Genomic DNA, 20207 nt, shown 5'->3' on the forward strand with positions numbered 1-20207 from the left:
TGCACCATTCTCATATATTCACGCTTTTCAACAAGCAACTCTTGCAAATATCAATCTATAAAACTACAATTCTAAGTGACAAGACAGAGAGATCAAGCAGACAAACATCATTCAGCTCAGTCTTTGGTTAGGTCGTCTTAAGAAGCCAGCAGCACTTTAGAGAAGCCTCATAGTGAGCTCTTGTAGGAAAACAAAGAGAAACGTTAGGACAGGATCCCTGAAGAGCACCTGATTCACTTCAAGTGGCCACTTAATGCAACGTTTGAGCTGAGAAGTCAACGTGAAAAAAAAAAAGGTGAATGGAGTGGAGGTCCTGGTTTGGAAGAAGAAGAGCCCTTGGTCCAAGAGACTGGTGCTGGTTTGTAGAGAGGGAATGTAGATGATGCTGGTGTCAGGAGGAAAAGACATCCCACTGCATCCACTGGTGAAGAAGGCAAGTGGACAGGATCACAATCACTTTAATCCCAGTTTGGAAGCGTCAGAGAAAGTAAAGACCTGCAGAAATGAAGGCAGCGGTTCCTATGGTTGGAAAGCGACGGACGAAATTGAGCCCCTTTGTTTATTTGCAGAGTCCGAGAAGCCTCGTCGCTCAGGTAACAGAGAACAGACGGAACAGTTCTCCTGTCGGGGCTGGAGTTCCTCAGACAAACGGGGGTTTGGACGACTCATTCAGGTTTAATGGTGGAGTTGGTTGTCTGAAGGTTCATCTCTTCCCTGTCTTCATGTAGGACGGGATGGCTCCTCGAGCCGTCAGGCCCTCGAAACGCTTGTATGTGTAGTTGATGAAGACCCAGTCCTTGTTTTTCAGGTCGGCCTCCGTCTGGTTAGACACCGAGGTGGCTGCACGAGGAAGAGGAGGAGGAGGAGATGAAAGGACAAGAAAGAGGAGAAGTAGTAGCAGAAAAAGAAAATAAAGAGCAAGACGAAGGAGGAGGAGAAGGAGAGAACAGAAGACGGAGAAAACAAGATAAGAGAGAAGAACAAGAGGGAGAAGGAGAAGGAAGAAAGAAAGGAGGAGGAGAAAAAGGACATGAAGGAGAGGAGGGCATGAAAGAGAAAATGAAGAGGGACAAAAATAAGAAAGGAGGAGTACAGGAAGAAAAAGAAGAAAAGAATGTGAAGAAGTGCAAGAAAAGGATGCAGGAGAAGGACATGGAGAAGAGAAAAAGAAAATGAAAAACAGGAATAAGAAGGAGAAGAAGCAAGAGAGGGAGATGAAGAAGAAAGATGAGAAAATGCAAGTGAGAAGAAGATTAAGGAGAAGGACAAGAAGCAGCAGGAGGAGGACAGGAAGAAGGAGGGGGAAAAGAAAATGAACCATGAGGAGAAAATGAAGAAAATGAAAAGGGGAGAAGAAGACAGAAGAAAAAATAGAGGAGGAGGAAGAGATGTAGAAGCAAAAGAAGAAGAATTTGAATCATTTCAAGATATGACCACAACACAGGCAGAGTCTGAAGTGTGTTCATCAGAAGCAGGTAACATACCTGTTGGTGTGAGGATGTCTGAATCAGGGAACTCGTCGAAGTTTGAGGTGTCGTCGATGCTTTTGATCTCTATGGGAATGGCAGCAGGTCTCTCTCTGCAGGACACAACAGTGATGTTAGAGAAAAGAGCTGGACACATGACATTTGAGAACGTGGAAAGCCGGGTGACAATCAGCTGATCATCTGCACCGTTCGCCCGGCTTTCATACAACAGGTGCAAAGAACGAGTCAGAAAAGTAAGAATGTCTCTAATCTAATTTGATGAGTGTCTGCACAATCACCAAAACAAGCACAAAATGGACACTTGTGGATGGTGCACACACAAAACACACTGTCTGATTATTCTGCTGCTTTGCCTCAACTGTCAGTGTGACAGGGTTTCCTGATGGACAGATAGCTTTACTTCTTGCTAAAGTAACCACTAACCATCAAGAGGTTGAGCATAAATGAAGCTAGTAATGCTTTTAAGTTCATAAGATCCCTAGCCGTATGCTAACTGAGCTAACTAGCTGACAGCAGCTATAGTTAGCAGTTACTTCAGCAACGCAAAAAGCTATCTGAGGGAATCACAGGGAAAACCAGAAAATATTTTCTCTATAAAATATGATCATATTTCACCAAAGTCAGTGAATTAAGTTATGAAGTTGTGTTTCTGTGTAGTAATCAGCGAGGCTCAGCCCCACGAAACACACAGCAGCATTTGTGGCTCATCAAATTCAAGACAACAACAACAAAACTGGTCCTAGCAAACTGAAATGATGTACGTGTTCATGTGCATATAGAGCAGAGAAGTGAGAGCAAAGTATTGAAAACTCGTGTACAAGGTGGTTAAATTGCAGCGTTGTGTTTAACAACTTTGAAGCATCAGCGTAAGTGAGATCATTTGCATTTCTAAGTGCTACTTCTGTATGTGCTGGATTGTGGCTCTCAGTGACACAGCAGCCTTTGTGCAGTGGCAGTATGCTTTAAATATCACACTGGTTGTCTGTCCCTCCTTTTAATACAACTATTTTGGGTGTTGGTTTGGTTTCCAGGCAGACACTCATTTCAATACTGGAAACTTGCCTGGTCTGCTGGGATATGTTTCTATGGTAACTACAGTCAGTTTTTGGTAAACTTCCTTTATGAATGAAGCTGCCCTGTACAATGATCTGTTTGCCACTGGAGCATCTGAGAATCGACGGCATGGCTTAAGCACACTTTATTATGATCAAGTGCATTTCTCAATGTGTTTTTTTACAAATGGCAGAGACACAAAACTCTGTTTGAAATTCAGTGTAATGGATTAACTTTACAAATATTTAAAAATCCACTAAGGTTGTAAATTTTGTACATTTTTCTTAACTGATAGTTGAAAATGCTAACAATTGATTAATCACTTTATTATTAATATTCAATGAGATATAAAGTGCATGTTTTTTTCCTCATTATAATTTTTTCTAGTTGTTTTTTTTTTCATGTCTATTTTTCTCATTCGAGGTTTAAGGGAATAGTTCTCCCCAGCATCAAAACTTCAGATCTCGCCCCTGGCCTGTAGTGCTATTTATCCATCTAGATAGTTTTGGTGTGAGTTGCAGAGAGGTCTGCTTCCTCTCCAGTATAATGGAACTAAGTGGCACTCGGCTTGTGGTGCTCAAAGCACGAAAAAAATCCATTTGAAAAATTCAAAACCAGTGTCTCCTTCCAAAAATCATGACCAGTTTACTCAAGATAATCCACAGGCCTTGTTGTGAGCAGTTTCATGTAGGAACTATTTTCTTTCTAGTAGAAAACAAAGCAGGTCTAGTAGATTCTACTGCAGAAAGAAAGTAGTTCCTACATGAGACTTGTCACAGCAAGGGACACTGGTTTTGAATTTTCAAAAAAAGAAATCTGGTGCTTTGAATACTATAAGAATGCCGTTTAGTTCTATTATATTGGAAAGAAGGCAGACATCTCTATGGCCATTATCTCAGAAAGTCTGCAACTCACATTAAAACATTCTATATGGCTAAATGACACTAAAGGCCAGGGGGGGAATAGGTATTTTTGATTGAACTGTACCTTTAAGTTTCCTTATTAAACAAATGCCTCTACCAGAAAAAAAAAACAAATCAAGTGAGGAGCAATTACTGTCATATCTAATTATCAATTGATATAATTTTAATGTTAAATTCTTAATGGTGATTAATCATTTAATGATTAATCATGAACACCCCTACCACCAACCTCAGGACATTGTCCCCAGTTATAGCTCAGCCAAGGCACAAAGCAAAAAAGACTATCTGTGCAAACACAATTACAGTCTGTCAAATGTCAACACATGACATGTTGTTGTGTTTAACATGAACATGTGAGAAGAGTCCCTCACCTGATATGGTCGTAGTCCACCCCCTCAAAGAAAGGATTGGACTTGATCTCCTCCACTCCTGCAGCACCAATCCTGTGCTCCTCCTCACAGCAGAACCTGCTCACAACATGTCTTCAATTAACATCACAAACGTTCACCAACTCAATACAAACCACTGACATGTTCAAAAGCAAACAATGCATCCATGCTCAAAATGCAAAAACAAACACAATCAGTGATATCAATTCTGGTACAAGTGAGAGAGAGGAGAGATGATCCTGCCTGAGGATGAGGTCTTTGGCCTTCTCTGATATAGGCACTTCTGGAGGGAAGATCAGCGTCTCTCGCCAGTTCATCACTTTCCTGTATGTCTCCTGAGGCGTCTCTGAGCAGAATGGAGGGTAACCTGCAGACAGAGAGGACAGCATAAATACCAACTATTGTTTAAACCACATCTGGCCTGGTTTAAAACCCCTGATGGTGAATAATCATATCTCAGTCATTACCTATCAGCATCTCGTACATGATGACACCCAGACTCCACCAATCACAGAGTTTGTTGTATCCGTTTTGCATGAAGACCTCAGGAGCGATGTAGTCTGGGGTTCCCACTGTGGAGAAAGCCTGATAGGGAGCAACAGAAAGCATGTTAGAGGCTGTTTGCATTGACCACAGTGCCATCAGAGAGTGATCACATCTCTGTTGAGACCTACCAGCTGCCTCCTGTTCCTCTTCCAGGTCTCTGCTTTCCTCTTGGAGTTCATGTTCTGGAAGGCTGTGGAGACACGACAGCTCAGTGTTAGGACAAGCTGTGACCATTCTGATGCAGTAAACACTTCAACTGGTGTTTGGATGAAACGAGTCATGCAACATGAATAAATACGAGTGGCTGAAGTTGCATGCAGGGTAATGTATGAAATAAATGGAAAGGGTTGCCTGACTTTGCTTACTGAGGTCACTGGGCAGGCTGTGGTTCAGGTTCTTGTAGAACTCGGTGCGGTGAGCCCTCTTCAGCCCCGTGCACAGACCGAAGTCAGACAGCTTCACATGACCCTGCAAACACAAACACACTATTATAATCACTGTATGTTAACAATGAGTGCCTGAGTCATTAGTAAGGCTAGGCCACTTTGGCCTTTGATAATACATATTTATTGGAGCATGGCAGCAAAAAATGTAGGACACCAAGGCTCTTTAGTCCATTTAATTAAAATAGACACAATCCTGATGGAAGAGGAGGTTAAGTGTGACTCACCCTGGAGTCCAGCAGCAGGTTGTCTGGTTTGATGTCTCTGTGAATGAAGCCCAGCTGGTGGATGGAGTCAATGGCCAGCACCGTCTCTGCTATGTAGAACTGAGTCGCCTCCTCTGTCAGAGTGTCCTTCTTCATCAGGAGAGTCATCATGTCTCCTGCAGCACAACAGCACAAACATGTTGTAGAGGTGGACAAAAACCTATTCTGACCATGCCTTCCCTACTGAGCCTTTAGCTCCCAGGTTAATTCCTGACATAATATTCTCTGGCTCTGTAGTTTCTGGAATTTTTTAGTTGAAAACAGCTACCATAAAGATTTATCTTGGTTAGAAGTGAGTCACTTTAGTGGTGTCAGAACACCTGTGTTAAGCTGGGTTGTGATGGGTTCTGGTTGTTGTGAAGTTGAAGCTTCAAATGCAGACTAATACAGGTGTCTTTCAAAACCAAACATTTAACTCTAAATATGCTGCAGTTTTACAAAGTCGAATCATGTAGAAATCTAAACGACTAGGGCTGCATGATTCTTACTAAAATGTGTCTGAGATTCTTCTTCTAAACAGGGCTTTAAAAAAAAGACAACATAAACATAACTTATATCAAAGTCTTGGACCTATAGGAGTGAATGAAACATTATCATTTAGAAATGAGATTACCTAGACATATGAATTAAGATTGTGTTCATTTAAATGATTAATCTTGCAGCCCTACTGCCAACTTGTATTCATAGCATCATTAAGCAAACAACAAGCTCTCAACAGATTACGTACTGCAATTCCAAATAAAATAATCTCCTGTTAGCATGGTTCAAATTGCTATTAAATTACCATCAAAGGGTAACAGATTCTTGTAAGTAACATAAATAGCATAATAATAGCATATTAAACTAAACAACATAAATAATTTTATTTAAACACTTTGAACTTGGCTTCAAAATAAACATATAATAAAAATAATTCACAACACTTTTCAGCCAACAGTGTGTTGCAGTGTTGGAGAGTTATACCTCCAGGCAGAAACTCCATGATGAGGTAGAGGTTCATCTTATCCTGGAAGCTGTAGAACATTTTGACCACCCACAGGCTGTCCGCCTCCACCAGAATGTCTCGTTCAGCGCGGATATGACCAACCTAACACATGGACGGACAGACACACACACACACACACACCAAAGAACATGGGTCAAAGATGTCTGACAGATGCAACAGCAACATTCTAGTGTGTGTGTTTTTGCTGCCTCACCTGCTCTTTCTCCAGCATGTCAGCTTTGCGGAGGATCTTCATGGCGTAGACGTGACCAGTGTCTTTCTTCTGCACCAGACGAACCTGGATGCAAAACACAACAACACTCAGACCAATCTGACAAAAGGTTAATTAGCGGGAGAATGACTCAACTCTGCTGAAAAAAAAACCAAAGAGTCTGATCAAATCTAGTAAGAAAAAAGTCCTTGTGTTTCAGCTGACAAGTGATCCAAGACAGATATCTAAAGGTATGTTGATTATCAAGATGAAGCACTGTAATCTTAGTTTGAAAAACTGCACTCTTGAGATGATGATGACATCTGAATCAGCTCCTAAGTATTAACATAAAAGGTTTTTACCTCTCCAAAAGCTCCTCGGCCAATCACCTTCAGGGACTCAAAGTCCTCCAGGCCCAGTCGAGTGCGTTTCAGTCGCAGAAACTCTGTCTCTTTCCTTGCATGCTGAGAACGCCGCATTCGTTTCTGCAGCGCACAGACAGCACTTTTAAAAACACATTTCTGTATGATACACACTTGATTATTCAAAACTGCGCCTTTATAAATCTCTAACTAAAATTCACTGTTTCTCCAGCAATTTAAGATCTTGTGATGGCAGTGCAGCAAGAGTTCTGTCACATGTGGACAAGCACTATAAATGCTTACTGTTCACTAAAAACATTAGGCACTTTGCAGCACTGTTCCAGCTAATCTAAAAACACTGAAACGCTCACCTCTTCATCAGCCAAGCCTTCCTGATCCATCACTTTCTCCAGCTTCTGCTGCCTGAAATGACAATTTGACATTAGCATTTTTTTCCCATTTGAGTTCCCAGTTGGAAATTTCAACTGAAATGCTTTCTGAAGTTGCATTTTTTTGACTTGGAGAGTCAGAGGAACCTCACCAACTCTGACCTCAAAATTCCCTCTAAATAGTAGTGAAAACTGTTTATTAGCACTTGTGTCTCATTAAATCAGTTGTACACACAGTGCTGTCTGTTGACATGTTGCTTTTTTTTTTGTGCTGGACAGAGGTCAGCTCAGGTGTGACGTCATTCCCAGCTCTGATTTCTGACTTCTGAAGTAAATGGAATGCATCATTACTATACCTGTATTCCTATCCCCTACATGAAGGCTTGGAGGCTACAAATTCATTTGTACACATTTGTATGCAAATTCTGAAGTGCCATTAGAAAAGGTTGGTGTGAACAGCAAAACATCCAGATGGAAGCATGTTTCCAAATAAGTTCTGACATAGTGAACATTTAACTTAAACTTGACTCTGACAGAAAAAGAAATAGAAGAAACAGCAGAAGAAGAAGAGGCTGAAATAGACTGTTCAATATAAGAATATTTAATTTTTTTCGAATAATAAAATTTCTTGACGTTACCTCATCTCTCTCTCCTCATGCTGGGCGATAAGGTTACTATAAAAGTTCTCCAGGGTCACTTTGGCCATGGTGACCCGCTCCTTGGTGTGGTTACTCATGGAGGAACACGAGCTCTGGCCAGTCATCGCCATGCTTTACCTGGAGAGAGGCACAGTCAATGAGGTGAGCAGAGAGCATGTCCTGCTGACACATACAGAATCTGGGGGAAAAAAAACATTGTACCAGTGAGGAGGAATAGGTAGGACGGAATAATTGAGGGCCAAAGGAAACAGCAAAAAGTCTGATCTATTTAAACATATCTTGTTGTTATGCTGAGGTCAGATGTTATAACACTGAGCTGTGCTCTAAAAAAAGTTCAACTATGAATGGAGATGACTGTCAGGAAGGATGGAAAATTAGGAGCAGCCACCAGCCAAATGCTGGTAAAATATTAACGTGGGTGGTAGATTTCTGGCGAAATAGTGATTTACATGGTGAAGTTAAACATTTATCTGTCAGTGGCTGGTCTGTATTCACATCTTAAAAAGTTAATTTCCCCACCCTGCTGTTGTGCCACGAAAAGAGGAAGGAAAGCTGCTGCCTCTGCTGTCTGAGCAGAGCAATGTTGATAACATTGTGAAAGGGCAGTTATGAAGAAATGATGAGGAAATCTGATTTGTGCAAACACAAACTCTCCTGTGAGATAGATAGGGTTTTGAGGCAAACTGCGCTCCTATAGGTTTCTTTATGTTTACTTAATGAGGGGAAGTGAAACAATATAGGTTAATCATACATCACGTAAGTTCCCTCAGACAAATGCATTTACTGGCTTAATTCAAGTGGTCATACCTGCACTATGTGCAGTTCATGTGACATTTTGCTGGGAGAGTCATGTGCAAATATGGAGTCAAAACAGCAACAGTAGTAAATCACTTAAAGCTATTTCACTGACCAAGACATGATCTTCACTGTGGCATAACTGAGAGCATCACAAACAAAGTTGTTGTCAATACTGAACCAATCTTGGCATTTTATCCTGTAAATTCTGGAAAATGTAAAAACTGAAACAGCATAACTGGAATGGACATAAAGCATGGAAGGGTCAAAATTATGTTTTTCCTAAGTGTCCTGACACTGTTCCAAATTCTACTTTCAGCTGCCCCAAATTTAACAACCACTGTCCCGAACTGAAGCTCATTTCCTCTATTATCCACCATAAAAAGGTCTGCTACTTATTCCCTGCCCTTATATCTGAATTAAAAATTAAAATCACTCTGGGTGTTTGGCCAATGGCCCCAGTCAGTTTTCATTATTCTTTTAGTCACTGGTTGAGTTACTGTTTCTTGTTTGATCAATAAATGTATCACTGGAAACTGCAGTGCAAATGCAAATGGGTTTCTAAAAGGTAATCATTTTAATTGTAATAATAAGGGATGTCACAATTTCAATATTAAATTGAAAATCAATCAAAATGAGCTCTGAGTTTCAATAATTGAAGTCACAGGCATCTGGCACTTGTCAGAAGAAAAGAAAAAACACTTAAAAAAAACAGCACAGTGTATCTTACTGGCCGTTATGTCACAATTGATGCTTTTTGAAGAATTTAACAAGGAATTTGTCAAGGAACTACTGACCTTTACAAGTCAGTACTTGATAGTCTAGCAATGGCATAACCGTCAGTGGAAGACAAAAAGTTTAAATTGAAAGATCTAATTGAATCATTACCTTAAAATAAAGTCATACCGAATAGTAACACCCACAGTAATGTTACATTTTACTACTGACTTGTCCCAGACACTATATTTAAGTGCCCCAGGTGCTATTTTAAATGCCCCCAGGACAATAAGACATCCTTAATTTCAAGTAGTGAATGCTGGTGAGTGATAAATGTAATCCTAAAGGGGAAAGATGTAACATGCTAGCATTCCAAAATGGTATTACAGTCCAAACAAAGTATTGAGTGAGCTGTTTTCCCTGCTTCATCCTCACAATTGAAGCTTGGGCAGGTTGCCTGCAGGTTGCAGGGACATTTACCTCAAAGCAGACTCCAGAAAGTAATATTAACTGAACTAATAGGCCTCCTTGGTGTCTGCATCTGCTTGAGAGTATAAATCGAGCCCTGAACCTACACAAGCGCAAGACACGCACAACATTATACTTTGACAATGACAAGCAACAACTTCTTAAATCTGTCAATGTCTGGCGATGTAAAGCTATGCACGTTAGCCTGAAAAACAAAAGCCCACTGCTCTGAAAATACACACTCTGGAGTTGGAGTTCAGTCACTGCCGGCTTTACTACTTTACAGAGTCTGTTTACATATTGTACAATTTAACCATTAAACATTTACACCCTCTGACAGATAATTAATGATTTCTTACAACTCATAAGCAGACGCTAACTTGCTTGGTGAACATCTGGGATTAATATTAGCTCTATATAAAATGAATAAATGTGACATAGTGTGGAACACATGGGCAAAAACAAAAATAGATGTTATGGAAGAACTCATTGGCTGTAACACTGGAAGCCAGTATTTCAACTTTAAACTTGATTTCACAATGTTTATTTTATTCATAAGGACTAGAGCTGCAACAATTAATCGATCATTAAATTAATCTTCAACTATTTTGATTAACGATAAATTGTTTGGAGTCATTTTTTAAGGAAAAACAGTCGAAATTCTCTGATATCAGCTTAATTGTGATTTTTTTTTACGCCTCTCTGACAGTGAAGTGGATATGGTTAATAATGACCAATGGGTTGTGAATAAAGCAAGACATTTGAGGACATCATCTTGGACGTCGAAACATTGTTTGTCAAATTTCCACCATTTTCTGACATTTTAAAACAATTGTTGATCAATTGGCTATGAAAATAACTGTTAGTTGCAACCCTACATACTTCCTTAATCTCTAATGATATATCATGGTCGGTTTATGATTGAGTATAGTGAATATCTTAAATATTTCTCCTTTAAGCGATCCTTTAAGTGGCATTGATGAAAATCGAAAATTCAAGGGACACAGTTGCTCTGATGAGATTTCATTCATGCAGTTGCCATGGTTTCCTGGTTCATTAAACTGATTTCATTTGCTTTGTGTACAACAGATGATAATTAGATTAAGTGACAGATTTACACAGACACCGATAGTTACAGTGCTCTTAAGAGGATGGAATACAGCGTGCATTTAATCTCTCTCTGTGTATTTAAAGGTTAGGCTCAGATTTGATAAATTTCTCCTTAATATAACACTCACATGCCTACACTGAAGCTACTGGCTGCTGTAATAATTTCATGGACCTGAACTAATGAAGTGAACGTGTTCCGTGTTACGTGTAATTTGGTTACATTTGTACGTTACACAAATTAAATAAGATCTAATCGTGGCGTCCTCCATAAAAACTCTCGCAGGACATGAGGTTATGTGGGCTATTCACAAGGTGAATGATGAATAATTTAGGTGTTTTGCTCAGCTCTTGTCAAAAACACACTGACCCAGCCAGTGTCAACAAGACGTCGGTGGTTAGTTTCGGTTGCAACGCAGTCATACGTGTCATAAACTACATAAAGTGTTAAGAATTATGAACAGAGAGGATTTTAACTCAACACTTACCTGCTATAACGTAACCGTGTTTCAAATACAGTTTACAGTTTTAAGCTGGGGTTGTTTACGTTAACCAAATGATTTAACTTGCTAACATTAGTTAGCTAGCAAGTTAGCTATTAAAGTTCCTGGCTCCGTTAAGTGCCGCAGTGAAAGTACGGAAAACACTAAATATGTCCTTCAAAATAAAAGTGTCACGCATGCAGATAGGCAGTTTCAGCCCTTGCTCATCACTCTGAATTTTATTTTTAGAGCCTTTACCCGGAAACGTCTACTTCCATTTTCTCAAACTTGACAACTTGAAGTTACCCAAAGCGAATAGCTAAGGGAAAGTTAGCTAGTAAACGTTAGCCACTTAACCTATCTGCTGGAAGAGCTCGAATCGTTTGTTTTGAAATAGGACATCGGAAGACAGGGGACGTTCACGGTTCACTTAGTAGGATACTTAACTAAAGGAAACGTTCAGCATATTGCCTTCTACTTCTTTCATTCTGTATTTTTACAGTTGGTCTTTGTTCGCTTACCTTGGTCGAAGGTGCGGTATCTGCCGTCTCTTCCTCTGCTTCCCCGTGTGTTGCGTCACCATTAATTTCAACTCATCACGACACCTAGTGGCCACACAGGTAATAGCCACAGTGCCTAATGTGGATTTTTATATTTCCAGTTTATACTGTTCCTATTTTTATATTTCCCCTGTTCATAGTGTTCCTGTTTTTATTGTTATATTTCCTCGCTTTAATTTGTTCATATTTTTTTATATTTCCTCTTTCTTATAGTGTATGTTTGTATTTTATTTATTGTTTTAGTTTTTTTTTTAAATGATACTTTATATGTGCAATCCACACTGTAAATTTCCCAACTGTGGGACTAATAAAGGAATATCTTATCATATTTTATATCATATATAATTACTTTGGTATACTTTGCGTGTCTTGCAGTTTCTGTGACTGTCACTCTCTAGTAGTTGCTTAGAGCAGCTTTAAGTTGGTTGGGTCAGCCTGTTCATAATTTCTAGCCATTATTATGTTAGCAAAGAACAAACAAACAAAAAAATAAAATAAAATAAAAAATATTAATGGCATCACTTTAATTCCATTTTTGTACATATCAAAGTATATGTCATTTATGAAAAGTTTTGGTTTGCTTAAATATCTAAACTTGCTCCGTGCCAGAAAACAGCCTTGGCCCAGACAAGATATCACAACTTCAAACAATTTAAAAATGTGTTAAAAGTCTCTAATATCTAAAACTAACAATACCTCTTGATAAAAAATGTGCTATTGTAATCAACGTTTTTGACTTTAAAATAGATTTTTTTTTTTTTTTTGTGGAAATGGCTGTCAATCATGTCAGATTTTTACAAAAGCATGATTTAATCAGGCTAATCAGGGTTAGTTACACACTAAGGAACTCTGTCTCACTTCCTGGCTTGAAAAAGGCAGGAATACTGCTTAAGTACTGTAAACTAACTGGCAAGTGAAAATCAAAACCCCCTCAAAATTCAGTTTTGTCCATTTCAAGAATGAGTGAGAGTCTCTGATCACTTGAACCATTCAGCCCTATATAAAAATGCATTACATCATTATGTCTAATGTAACCTTTAAGTTCTCTTATCCTTTGTTCTAAGATGTGTGCACTTTTACCTCATGGCCATTTCAAAAAATAGAGCACATTTTCAGTGTTAATGTGATAAAACACTTAACAGGAAAATGTTTATCCTCACCACTTTGCTGAGTAGATTGGGATCATTGAACTGCTGGGTTAGAGCTGGGTCAGACGCCAACAGGCCAGTGTATAAGAATAGTGTTTTTGTGGATATACACCTGAGATGATGTTGGTTATACATTGAAAAACATGAAAATCTTTATAGCAGCATGTCTTGCTGCAAGTGGTCCCTTTTTCTATGGATCATCCCTTCGTCCATCTCCTTACATTTATACACAGTTGGGCTGCAGTGACAGCAGGCTATTTAGGGTAGACGTCTCTTTCCCCAGCATCATTTTCCAGCTGCTCCAGGGAGATCCTGAGGAATTCCCAGCCCCTATCCTCGGATCACCTTCCTGTTGGACGTGCTGAGAAAACCTCCACAGGAAGGGTCTTCCTGTTAAAATGCCCGAACCACCTCATCTGGCTGCTTTCGAGCAGCGGCTGTTCTCCGAGCTTCCTCCGGATGTCCGAGCTCCGCACCTCACATATCTTAATTACATGTTTATAATGGTTTTGATTGTTAAAACTTCCCTCTACAACAGACTATCATACATACTAAATTTTGCCCATGTCCAGCTAGAACAGGAAACTCAGTAGAGATGTCCCAATACGATACCTGAACCAGTGCATTAAAAAATAAATCTCAGAGTTCAATCCACTCCAAGCAACAGAATCCATTTTGTTTTCCTAAAAACCCTAACCTCAAAACAATCCAGCCCATGGCAACCCAGTTCACAATCACAAAGACAGACAATTGAAAAAGTCTTAAGACCCAAGATTTGAAAAATTATTGTGAGAATTGTACATCTGCGCATTGTATAAACTTAATATAACACCCCTGTGATTAAGGTCTGGGTCAGCTTAGGAGTAAAAAACACCAGGTTAGAGATAGATCATGGTTTGGGTTAAAATAATCACCTATTAAAATGCAATTTCTAAGTCAGTATGTTTTCCAGATAAACAAAAACACTAGGTGTAAATGCTTCGTGATCAGAGTGTGATCAAATCTTTCTGACCACATCTGGAGGTAGTTTGGTTTGTATTGTGTTGTATTCTGTTATTTGGGTCTCAGGTTTCCATACAATCTGGATAACGTACTCAGATACAGATCACATTTTAAATGCAAATGAGGCGAAACGTAGTCGGGTTTGCATCATCAGCCTTGGCTCTACTAAAACTGCTGGGAAATACACAATCCACCAGATTTTTCCTCCTCCCAACAGACCCAGAGACCTTCAGCTTACCTCAAGCTGGCTACAATAATGCAATAACTTGCAACCTGATCTGATGTTGAGAAAAATAAAGCTAATGTTTTGCTTCTCCAGTGATCACAAAATTTGGCATATGGGATGCTAGCGGGACATAGCAGGATCCTGTCTGATGCTAACACATAATTGGACTGATGCATACAGTACACATTGGAACTTGCCAATCATCAGTGTTGCATTTCAGGTTGTACTGGAGGTGTTTTCAGAAACTGGTATTGTTATCAGAACACACAGAACTGGGCTGGACTGTTCTGTTAAGTTTTGTGAATTTTAAGAATGGGTATTGTTTAAAAAATTACACTACAGTACTAGTACCCTTAAAATGATACCAATACCAAGGGAGTACTTCATTAAATACCTATAGGTCCTACTTTAGGTCCTACTTTAGTATTTTTTTTCCTAGATCTGAGTACAACAAGGAATGAAGGCAGGTATTGTTTGACTGGAAAAGTTTCGATGCCACTTGACACTAGGGCTGTGCATCTTCACTGATCTCACGATTTGATTCGATTATGATTATCCTGTCAACGATTCGATTCGATTCGATTTCACGATGCATCGCGATGGATTGCATCCTCAATTTTCTATATTACTGCACATGCAAGCAGTCAGATAAATATGAACTCCCTTTTTACTGTTTAGAAAGTGCTTCAGAAATCAATATCATAAAACTCTAAACAGTAAACTGTAAAATAAATAAATTGTATAGGTCTAGCCTCCCTGTATTTGTGTGAATTTGTTCCATCCTCAAAAACAAAAATATTTTTGCAGTCTAGCTGCAGCTTCTAGCATCTGTCTTCTGCTCAAGTAATTGCTAATAAAGCTGCAACGATTAATTATTAATCCATTATTAAATTAATCACTAATCATTTATCATTAAATTAACTATTATGATAATTGATTAATGGTTTGGGCTCATTTCTTTTAATCATAAAGTGTCCAAATGTTCTAATTTTATCTTCTCAAATGTAAATATTGTCAGATTTATTGAGTCCTCTTCTGACAGTAAACTGAATATCTTTGTGTTTTGGACACAGTTCTTGGCTGAGCTGGTTCTGCTGTTTTCTCAGTAGTGCCAGCTGTTAGCTTCTGAGAGTGAAAACAGCTAACGTGGTTTCTCAAGTCAGTGGTATTTTCAAGGTGGTTGATTTTTGTGTGACAGACTTAACACACAATGGGCCCTATGTTACGCCGATCTAGGCAAGGCAAGGCAATTTTATTTATATAGCACCATTCATACACAAGGCAATTCAAGGTGTTTTACAGAACTTGAAAATGCATTAAATTAGAAACAATAGATAATTAAAAACTAAAGCTAAAAGCAGGACAATAAATAGTTTAAAACATTACAGAAATGCATATAAAGAAAGAAGCAAACATAAAACAAAAGCGACAGCAGACGAATATAAAAACAGTAGCTACAGATTATCCTAAAAATATGTAACGTATCCACTTCACTGGCAGGCTGCAGTAAACAGTAATGTTTTTTAAATAAACCGACAGTTTCAGCTGACCTCAGGTGTTCTGGAAGTTTGTTCCACAGGTGGGGAGCACAGAAACTAAAGGCTGCTTCACCTTGTTTGGTTCTGATCCTGGGAACACTGAGTAAACCTGTTCCAGATGATCTGAGGGGTCTTGGTGCTTCATAACGTATAAGCAAATCACAGATATAGGTGTATCCTGCTTTGCGCAAAAAAAGCGCAAGTGGCAAGCACAACACGCAATGGGTTAAATTTATTCAAGGTGTGTCCAAACCCACATTTGCCGTCCTGTACCAGGGGCGGGAGTGATATTTTGCCCTGCCCCGCCCTTTGTGCCACCAGCGCAAAGCAGGATGCACCTATCAGATGTGCCCGAGTACCCTCATTAATTCACAGGCGAGTTTAGGCCGAACATGCAATAAACCAATCAGAAAGTCAGCTCTCATCACCTTTAAGACGCAGATGAGCCAGCAGCGCAAGCGGAGGCAGCATGACGGCGGATTTACCAGGAGGAAACAAAGAGAAAAGATTTTAAAGTGAGGAGACAGATCATCAGATCAGATCTGTTTAACTATTATGAAAAGCGTTCTGTGATTGTGGAGATGTGCGCCTCAGCCAAGCGCGAGACACACGAACGCGTTTACCTGAAATATTTACAATTTATTGCTGATAGGAAACATGTTCAAATAACACTTAACTAATCGACACTGGAGGAGGACTCGGTTTTTTACATCGATGATGCTTTGTGCTCAAACTCATTTGAAGTAGATGGATGTTGTTTTCCCAGATGTTGAACTTTTTCTGAGGATGTCGACCATATTATCATCACTATATTGCTGCTGTTTACATTCAACCTGATGCAAATTTTAGAATTATTGTGTTGTATTTTGTGTGTATATGGTGAAGAAACTACAACTCTAATTTCATTATACAACCCTGTGTTGTATAACGATAATAAATGTCCTTGAATCATTGCATTTCATTCATGGAAAGGAAGGAGGCTTTAGTAATTTGTCAGTCACAAATCAATAAAGAAAGAGAAACAGACAGATAACCAACAAACACAAAATGCTTGAAGTCAAGGAGACCCTGTTGTCAAAAAAACAATCCCTGTAGGTCCATGGAGTTAAAAAAGTAGTCTTTATTTGAAATGATTTCCTGCTCATCAGCAACAGACTGTGGCCACAGGCTGAGAACCAACACGTGGAACTGGAGTCTCTCTTTGTGCCAGTGTTTCACAGAGTAGCAGCAACATACAGCCATACAGTAATTCACACATTAGTACATAATTATTTAAAACCAAACTGACACAGGAAATAAAACACACAGTGCAACATTCACATCTTGTCCTATGTACTCCTCTATATACACCCAGGGTCCCCCGGTCAGAAGCTAGTGTTTCTTTGTCTTGTCCCTTTTCTTCTTCTCTTGGTATTCAAGGATCTTCTTGTGAAAAATCCCTGCAAGACAAAGGACAGGATACTGAATCAGTGCACTGTGAAAAAAAAAAAAAATTAGGTTGTTCCAACATAGGCTCAGGATACAAGACTCTAACTATTCATTAATTCATGATGATGAGTGAACTAATGACAATAAAATACATCTAATTTGTGCATTGTTTGTTTGCTGTATTTTTTTTTTTTTAATTCTAAACTTGCTCTGTGCCAGAAAACACCCTTGTCCCAGACAAGAATTCACAACTTCAAACAATTAATCATCTTTGTTTTCAAATCGATTTTGTTATGAAAATGTTAGCAATTTAAAGTTATGTCCCAGTGTTCCATCAACTCAACCACGTTTTTTTTTTCTTTAGATTATTTTTTGGACTTTTTTGTCTTTAATTAGAGGATAGCTGAAGACATGACAGGAAAGGAGGCAGAGAGAGAGGGGATGACATGCAGCAAAGGGCCGCGTGCGGGAGTCGAACCAGCAGCCGCTGCAGAGGACCAGCAGCCTCAGTACATGGGGCGCACACCCCACCAACTGAGCTATAGGGACGCCCCAACTACGCCAGATGTTTACAAAAACAAGCATGAAAAGTTTTAGCTATACCCTAAGGACCCCTGTCTAACTTCCTGGTAATAAAGAAAAAAAACATTAAATAATATTACTATCAGATGTGTCTCAACCATAACATGTCAACTCTGTAGCCCTTCAAAAATCAAAGACAAATACAGATTATAGTTTAAAAGTGTGTATTTTGATTATCATTAGGAGAACTCTGAGAAACTTTAACAAATAAAATGGCTGCTCACTCAAACTATGTTGTGAATAACACTTTGTCAACTCTGTGAGACATCAGCTCTGTCAGATGGAAAAATGTACATGTAATAAAAAATGTAATCACTAGGAGGGTGTCAAGACAAGGTTTAAGATCTTTTAAAATATATTTCCCCAGCATAATTTCAAAAATCACCCCCCTCAAATACAGATTTAATCCAACTTTTTGAGAAAAAGTGATTTATTTTAAATATGTGTTTGTTTCAAAATACAGGATTTACCAGGCTACCTATACTGCAAGACAGGTTCAGGAAGGAAGTGGTCTGACTGTCGTCACCTCCCCCCATCCAACCACCAAGAGATAAAAGTCAAGAGAAATCAAAAGAAAAAGTGCAGTTTGAATCAAAAATACAAAAAAATGGAGAAAAGAAGACGGCAGAGAATCTTTCAAGTTTCACAAAGACATGCCTCTGCTTTTACTGTTGAATGTGTTTGCATATTATGATTGTTAGATCCAGACAAAAGCAGCAGTAGATGTACTGTGTACTGTGTTTTGGCATGACACTTGTTCAGGAGTAAAAATGATGCAAAAACGCCCCAAGGCACCTTCTCTCATGGTACTTGAGAGTCAACTGTCCATGTAGATGATTTTGCACAAAGTGGAGCCAGGAAGAAAATGCATTGCATTATGAAATACTATTTTATGATTAATTTAGGCTTACAAAGTCCTCCTGTGTATAGTTTGCCTTGTGTAAATGTTGCTGAGACAATATATGTATCGTAGCTCTCATTGCTGCTTGCTGCGTTGGCTGGACAAAGCTAACATCTATATGTGTCAGACCTGGAACTGTCACAGATGACTGTTGCAGGAGAAGACACAGTAAGTTGGTCTGACAGCTCGGGGGGGGTGTGAACGCTGTCAGTGCGCTGCTGATGTGACATTTGTGGTCTAGACAAATGATTAGAGATGAACTTGTGAAAGGCCTATTTACTAAAGTCACACCCTGGCACAGATATATGAAAGGAGTCTATAGATACCCACCTTGCTGTGGTCCCCGCTGCTGCTGCTCCGCCTCCTGGATGAACAGGTCGAACATCTGCGTCTGGATGAACTTCTTGACAAAGTGTCGAGTGGTCTTGGACTCGATGGCCTTGTAGAAGCTTCTCTTTTCAAACACCCCCTGCTCTCCAGCGCGACTGTGTTTCACATATGAGGAATAATGGCCGACCGTTCTCACAAAGAAATGCAGGAAAGCTTCTGACACCACCCTGTTCAGCTCCTCCGCCGCTGAAAGAAAGGACAGAGAACAATTGTCATGACAGTGCTTTTATTTCTGTTCCTAACTGACACACCTGTGTTTATTCTAGTTGCAGTTTACTCACATGGGGCTTTTTGTCTGTGACTTAGTGCCTCTAATATTTCAGCTTGGAGCTTTGGGGGTAGAATAGAGTCTTCATCACCAATCTGAAAAAGGAAAAGTTTACAGTTTGTGTACTTCAAAATGATTTAACCTTTAAAATTGTTTTTGATGATCCAACATTTTTGTTGGTACAACACTTACTTTGACAATGAAGGTCTCATCTTTATTCTCAGACAAGTCGACCACCAGCAGCTGTGTTACAGACAGAATAAAAAGGGCAGAATGAAGATGTCACTCTAGCATGCTTTTAAACATGTTTTGTTGTGTTCTCCATGATAACTCACATCACCCTGGTCAGTGACCAGGTCCAGCAGGCGCTTCTGGACCCCCAGCAGGTAGGGCGTGGGCGCCATCACGACATCGATGAGGATCTCTGGAACGATGGAGATGAACGTGTGCTGCCAGGTGAAGGGGTAGAGGAGAGCTGCTACTGCATGAATGACCTGTGAGAGTGTGCTGCAGAGAGACCAGAGAGCTGACGTCACAAATGGTTCTACACAAACTGTCCAGGTTTAGTGAGATACTGTCAGTTACGCTGAACACTACCAGGAGAGTTTTTACATCAAAAGCCTGCTGGGAAGGGAAGGGATTATGCCTTTAGACATGTGGAAGGATTCTAATGAGAATAAAGTTGAAATGTCACTCCTAAGTGTTAATGTTTTAATGACAAGATCCAATTTTCATGTCAAATTAAAAGCAGTATGTTCTCTTTTCATTGGTTGTTTTACAGTCAAAATCTTTCAATTCAATTTTTCTTCTTGCTCTCTGTATTTCAAAATAAATTTGATATGCGCCTTTTTATTTATTTATTTCTTTTTTTTCAAAATCCCT

At 39.4% G+C, this 20207-nt stretch overlaps 2 protein-coding genes across 6 annotated transcripts in view; both read right to left on the reverse strand.

Annotated features, from left to right (window-relative positions):
- Positions 1–11886, reverse strand: LOC146325704 (serine/threonine-protein kinase 38). Of its 3 annotated transcripts, none has more exons than XM_084721850.1 (14): positions 11804–11886; positions 7693–7830; positions 7037–7088; positions 6666–6788; positions 6307–6390; positions 6071–6194; positions 5069–5223; positions 4764–4866; positions 4527–4588; positions 4320–4437; positions 4096–4219; positions 3835–3930; positions 1485–1579; positions 1–840 (listed from the first exon to the last, which is right to left on the reverse strand). In XM_084721850.1, exons 2-14 carry the CDS (start codon positions 7821–7823, stop codon positions 704–706), a joined length of 1404 nt encoding a protein of 467 aa, XP_084577976.1. In that variant the 5' UTR covers positions 7824–7830; positions 11804–11886; the 3' UTR covers positions 1–703. The 3 variants fall into 3 exon arrangements, with proteins under 3 accessions (XP_084577976.1, XP_084577974.1, XP_084577975.1); XM_084721848.1 differs by having other exon boundaries at positions 4755–4866; XM_084721849.1 differs by lacking the exon at positions 11804–11886 and adding an exon at positions 11289–11417 and having other exon boundaries at positions 4755–4866.
- A 4966-nt stretch (positions 11887–16852) lies between these two features.
- The window catches only part of dennd2da (DENN/MADD domain containing 2Da), a 35795-nt gene continuing 32440 nt past the window's right edge, over positions 16853–20207 (reverse strand). For all 3 annotated transcript variants that reach the window (XM_084721851.1, XM_084721852.1, XM_084721853.1), the window contains 5 exons: positions 19661–19832; positions 19518–19568; positions 19339–19420; positions 18998–19243; positions 16853–17195 (listed from right to left, as the gene is read on the reverse strand). In XM_084721851.1, the coding sequence (XP_084577977.1) occupies positions 17128–17195; positions 18998–19243; positions 19339–19420; positions 19518–19568; positions 19661–19832 (619 nt within the window). In that variant the 3' untranslated portion in view covers positions 16853–17127. The remainder of the gene's footprint in view (positions 17196–18997; positions 19244–19338; positions 19421–19517; positions 19569–19660; positions 19833–20207) is intronic.

Source organism: Lutjanus erythropterus, chromosome 6 (genome assembly GCF_056507025.1).
Source record: "Lutjanus erythropterus isolate fLutEry1 chromosome 6, fLutEry1.hap2, whole genome shotgun sequence".
NCBI classification, from domain to species: domain Eukaryota; kingdom Metazoa; phylum Chordata; class Actinopteri; order Lutjaniformes; family Lutjanidae; genus Lutjanus; species Lutjanus erythropterus.

What these genes read in the sequence shown, in the direction of transcription:
- LOC146325704 (XM_084721848.1), bottom strand. Translation starts at nt 7,823, where the DNA reads ATGGCGATGACTGGCCAGAGCTCGTGTTCCTCCATGAGTAACCACACC. An exon ending in GCCAAAGACCTCATCCTCAG is followed by an intron (nt 3,931 to 4,095) that starts GCAGGATCATCT and finishes TGTTGTGAGCAG; the next exon opens with GTTCTGCTGTGAGGAGGAGC. An exon ending in GTGGACTACGACCATATCAG is followed by an intron (nt 1,580 to 3,834) that starts GTGAGGGACTCT and finishes TGTGTCCTGCAG; the next exon opens with AGAGAGACCTGCTGCCATTC.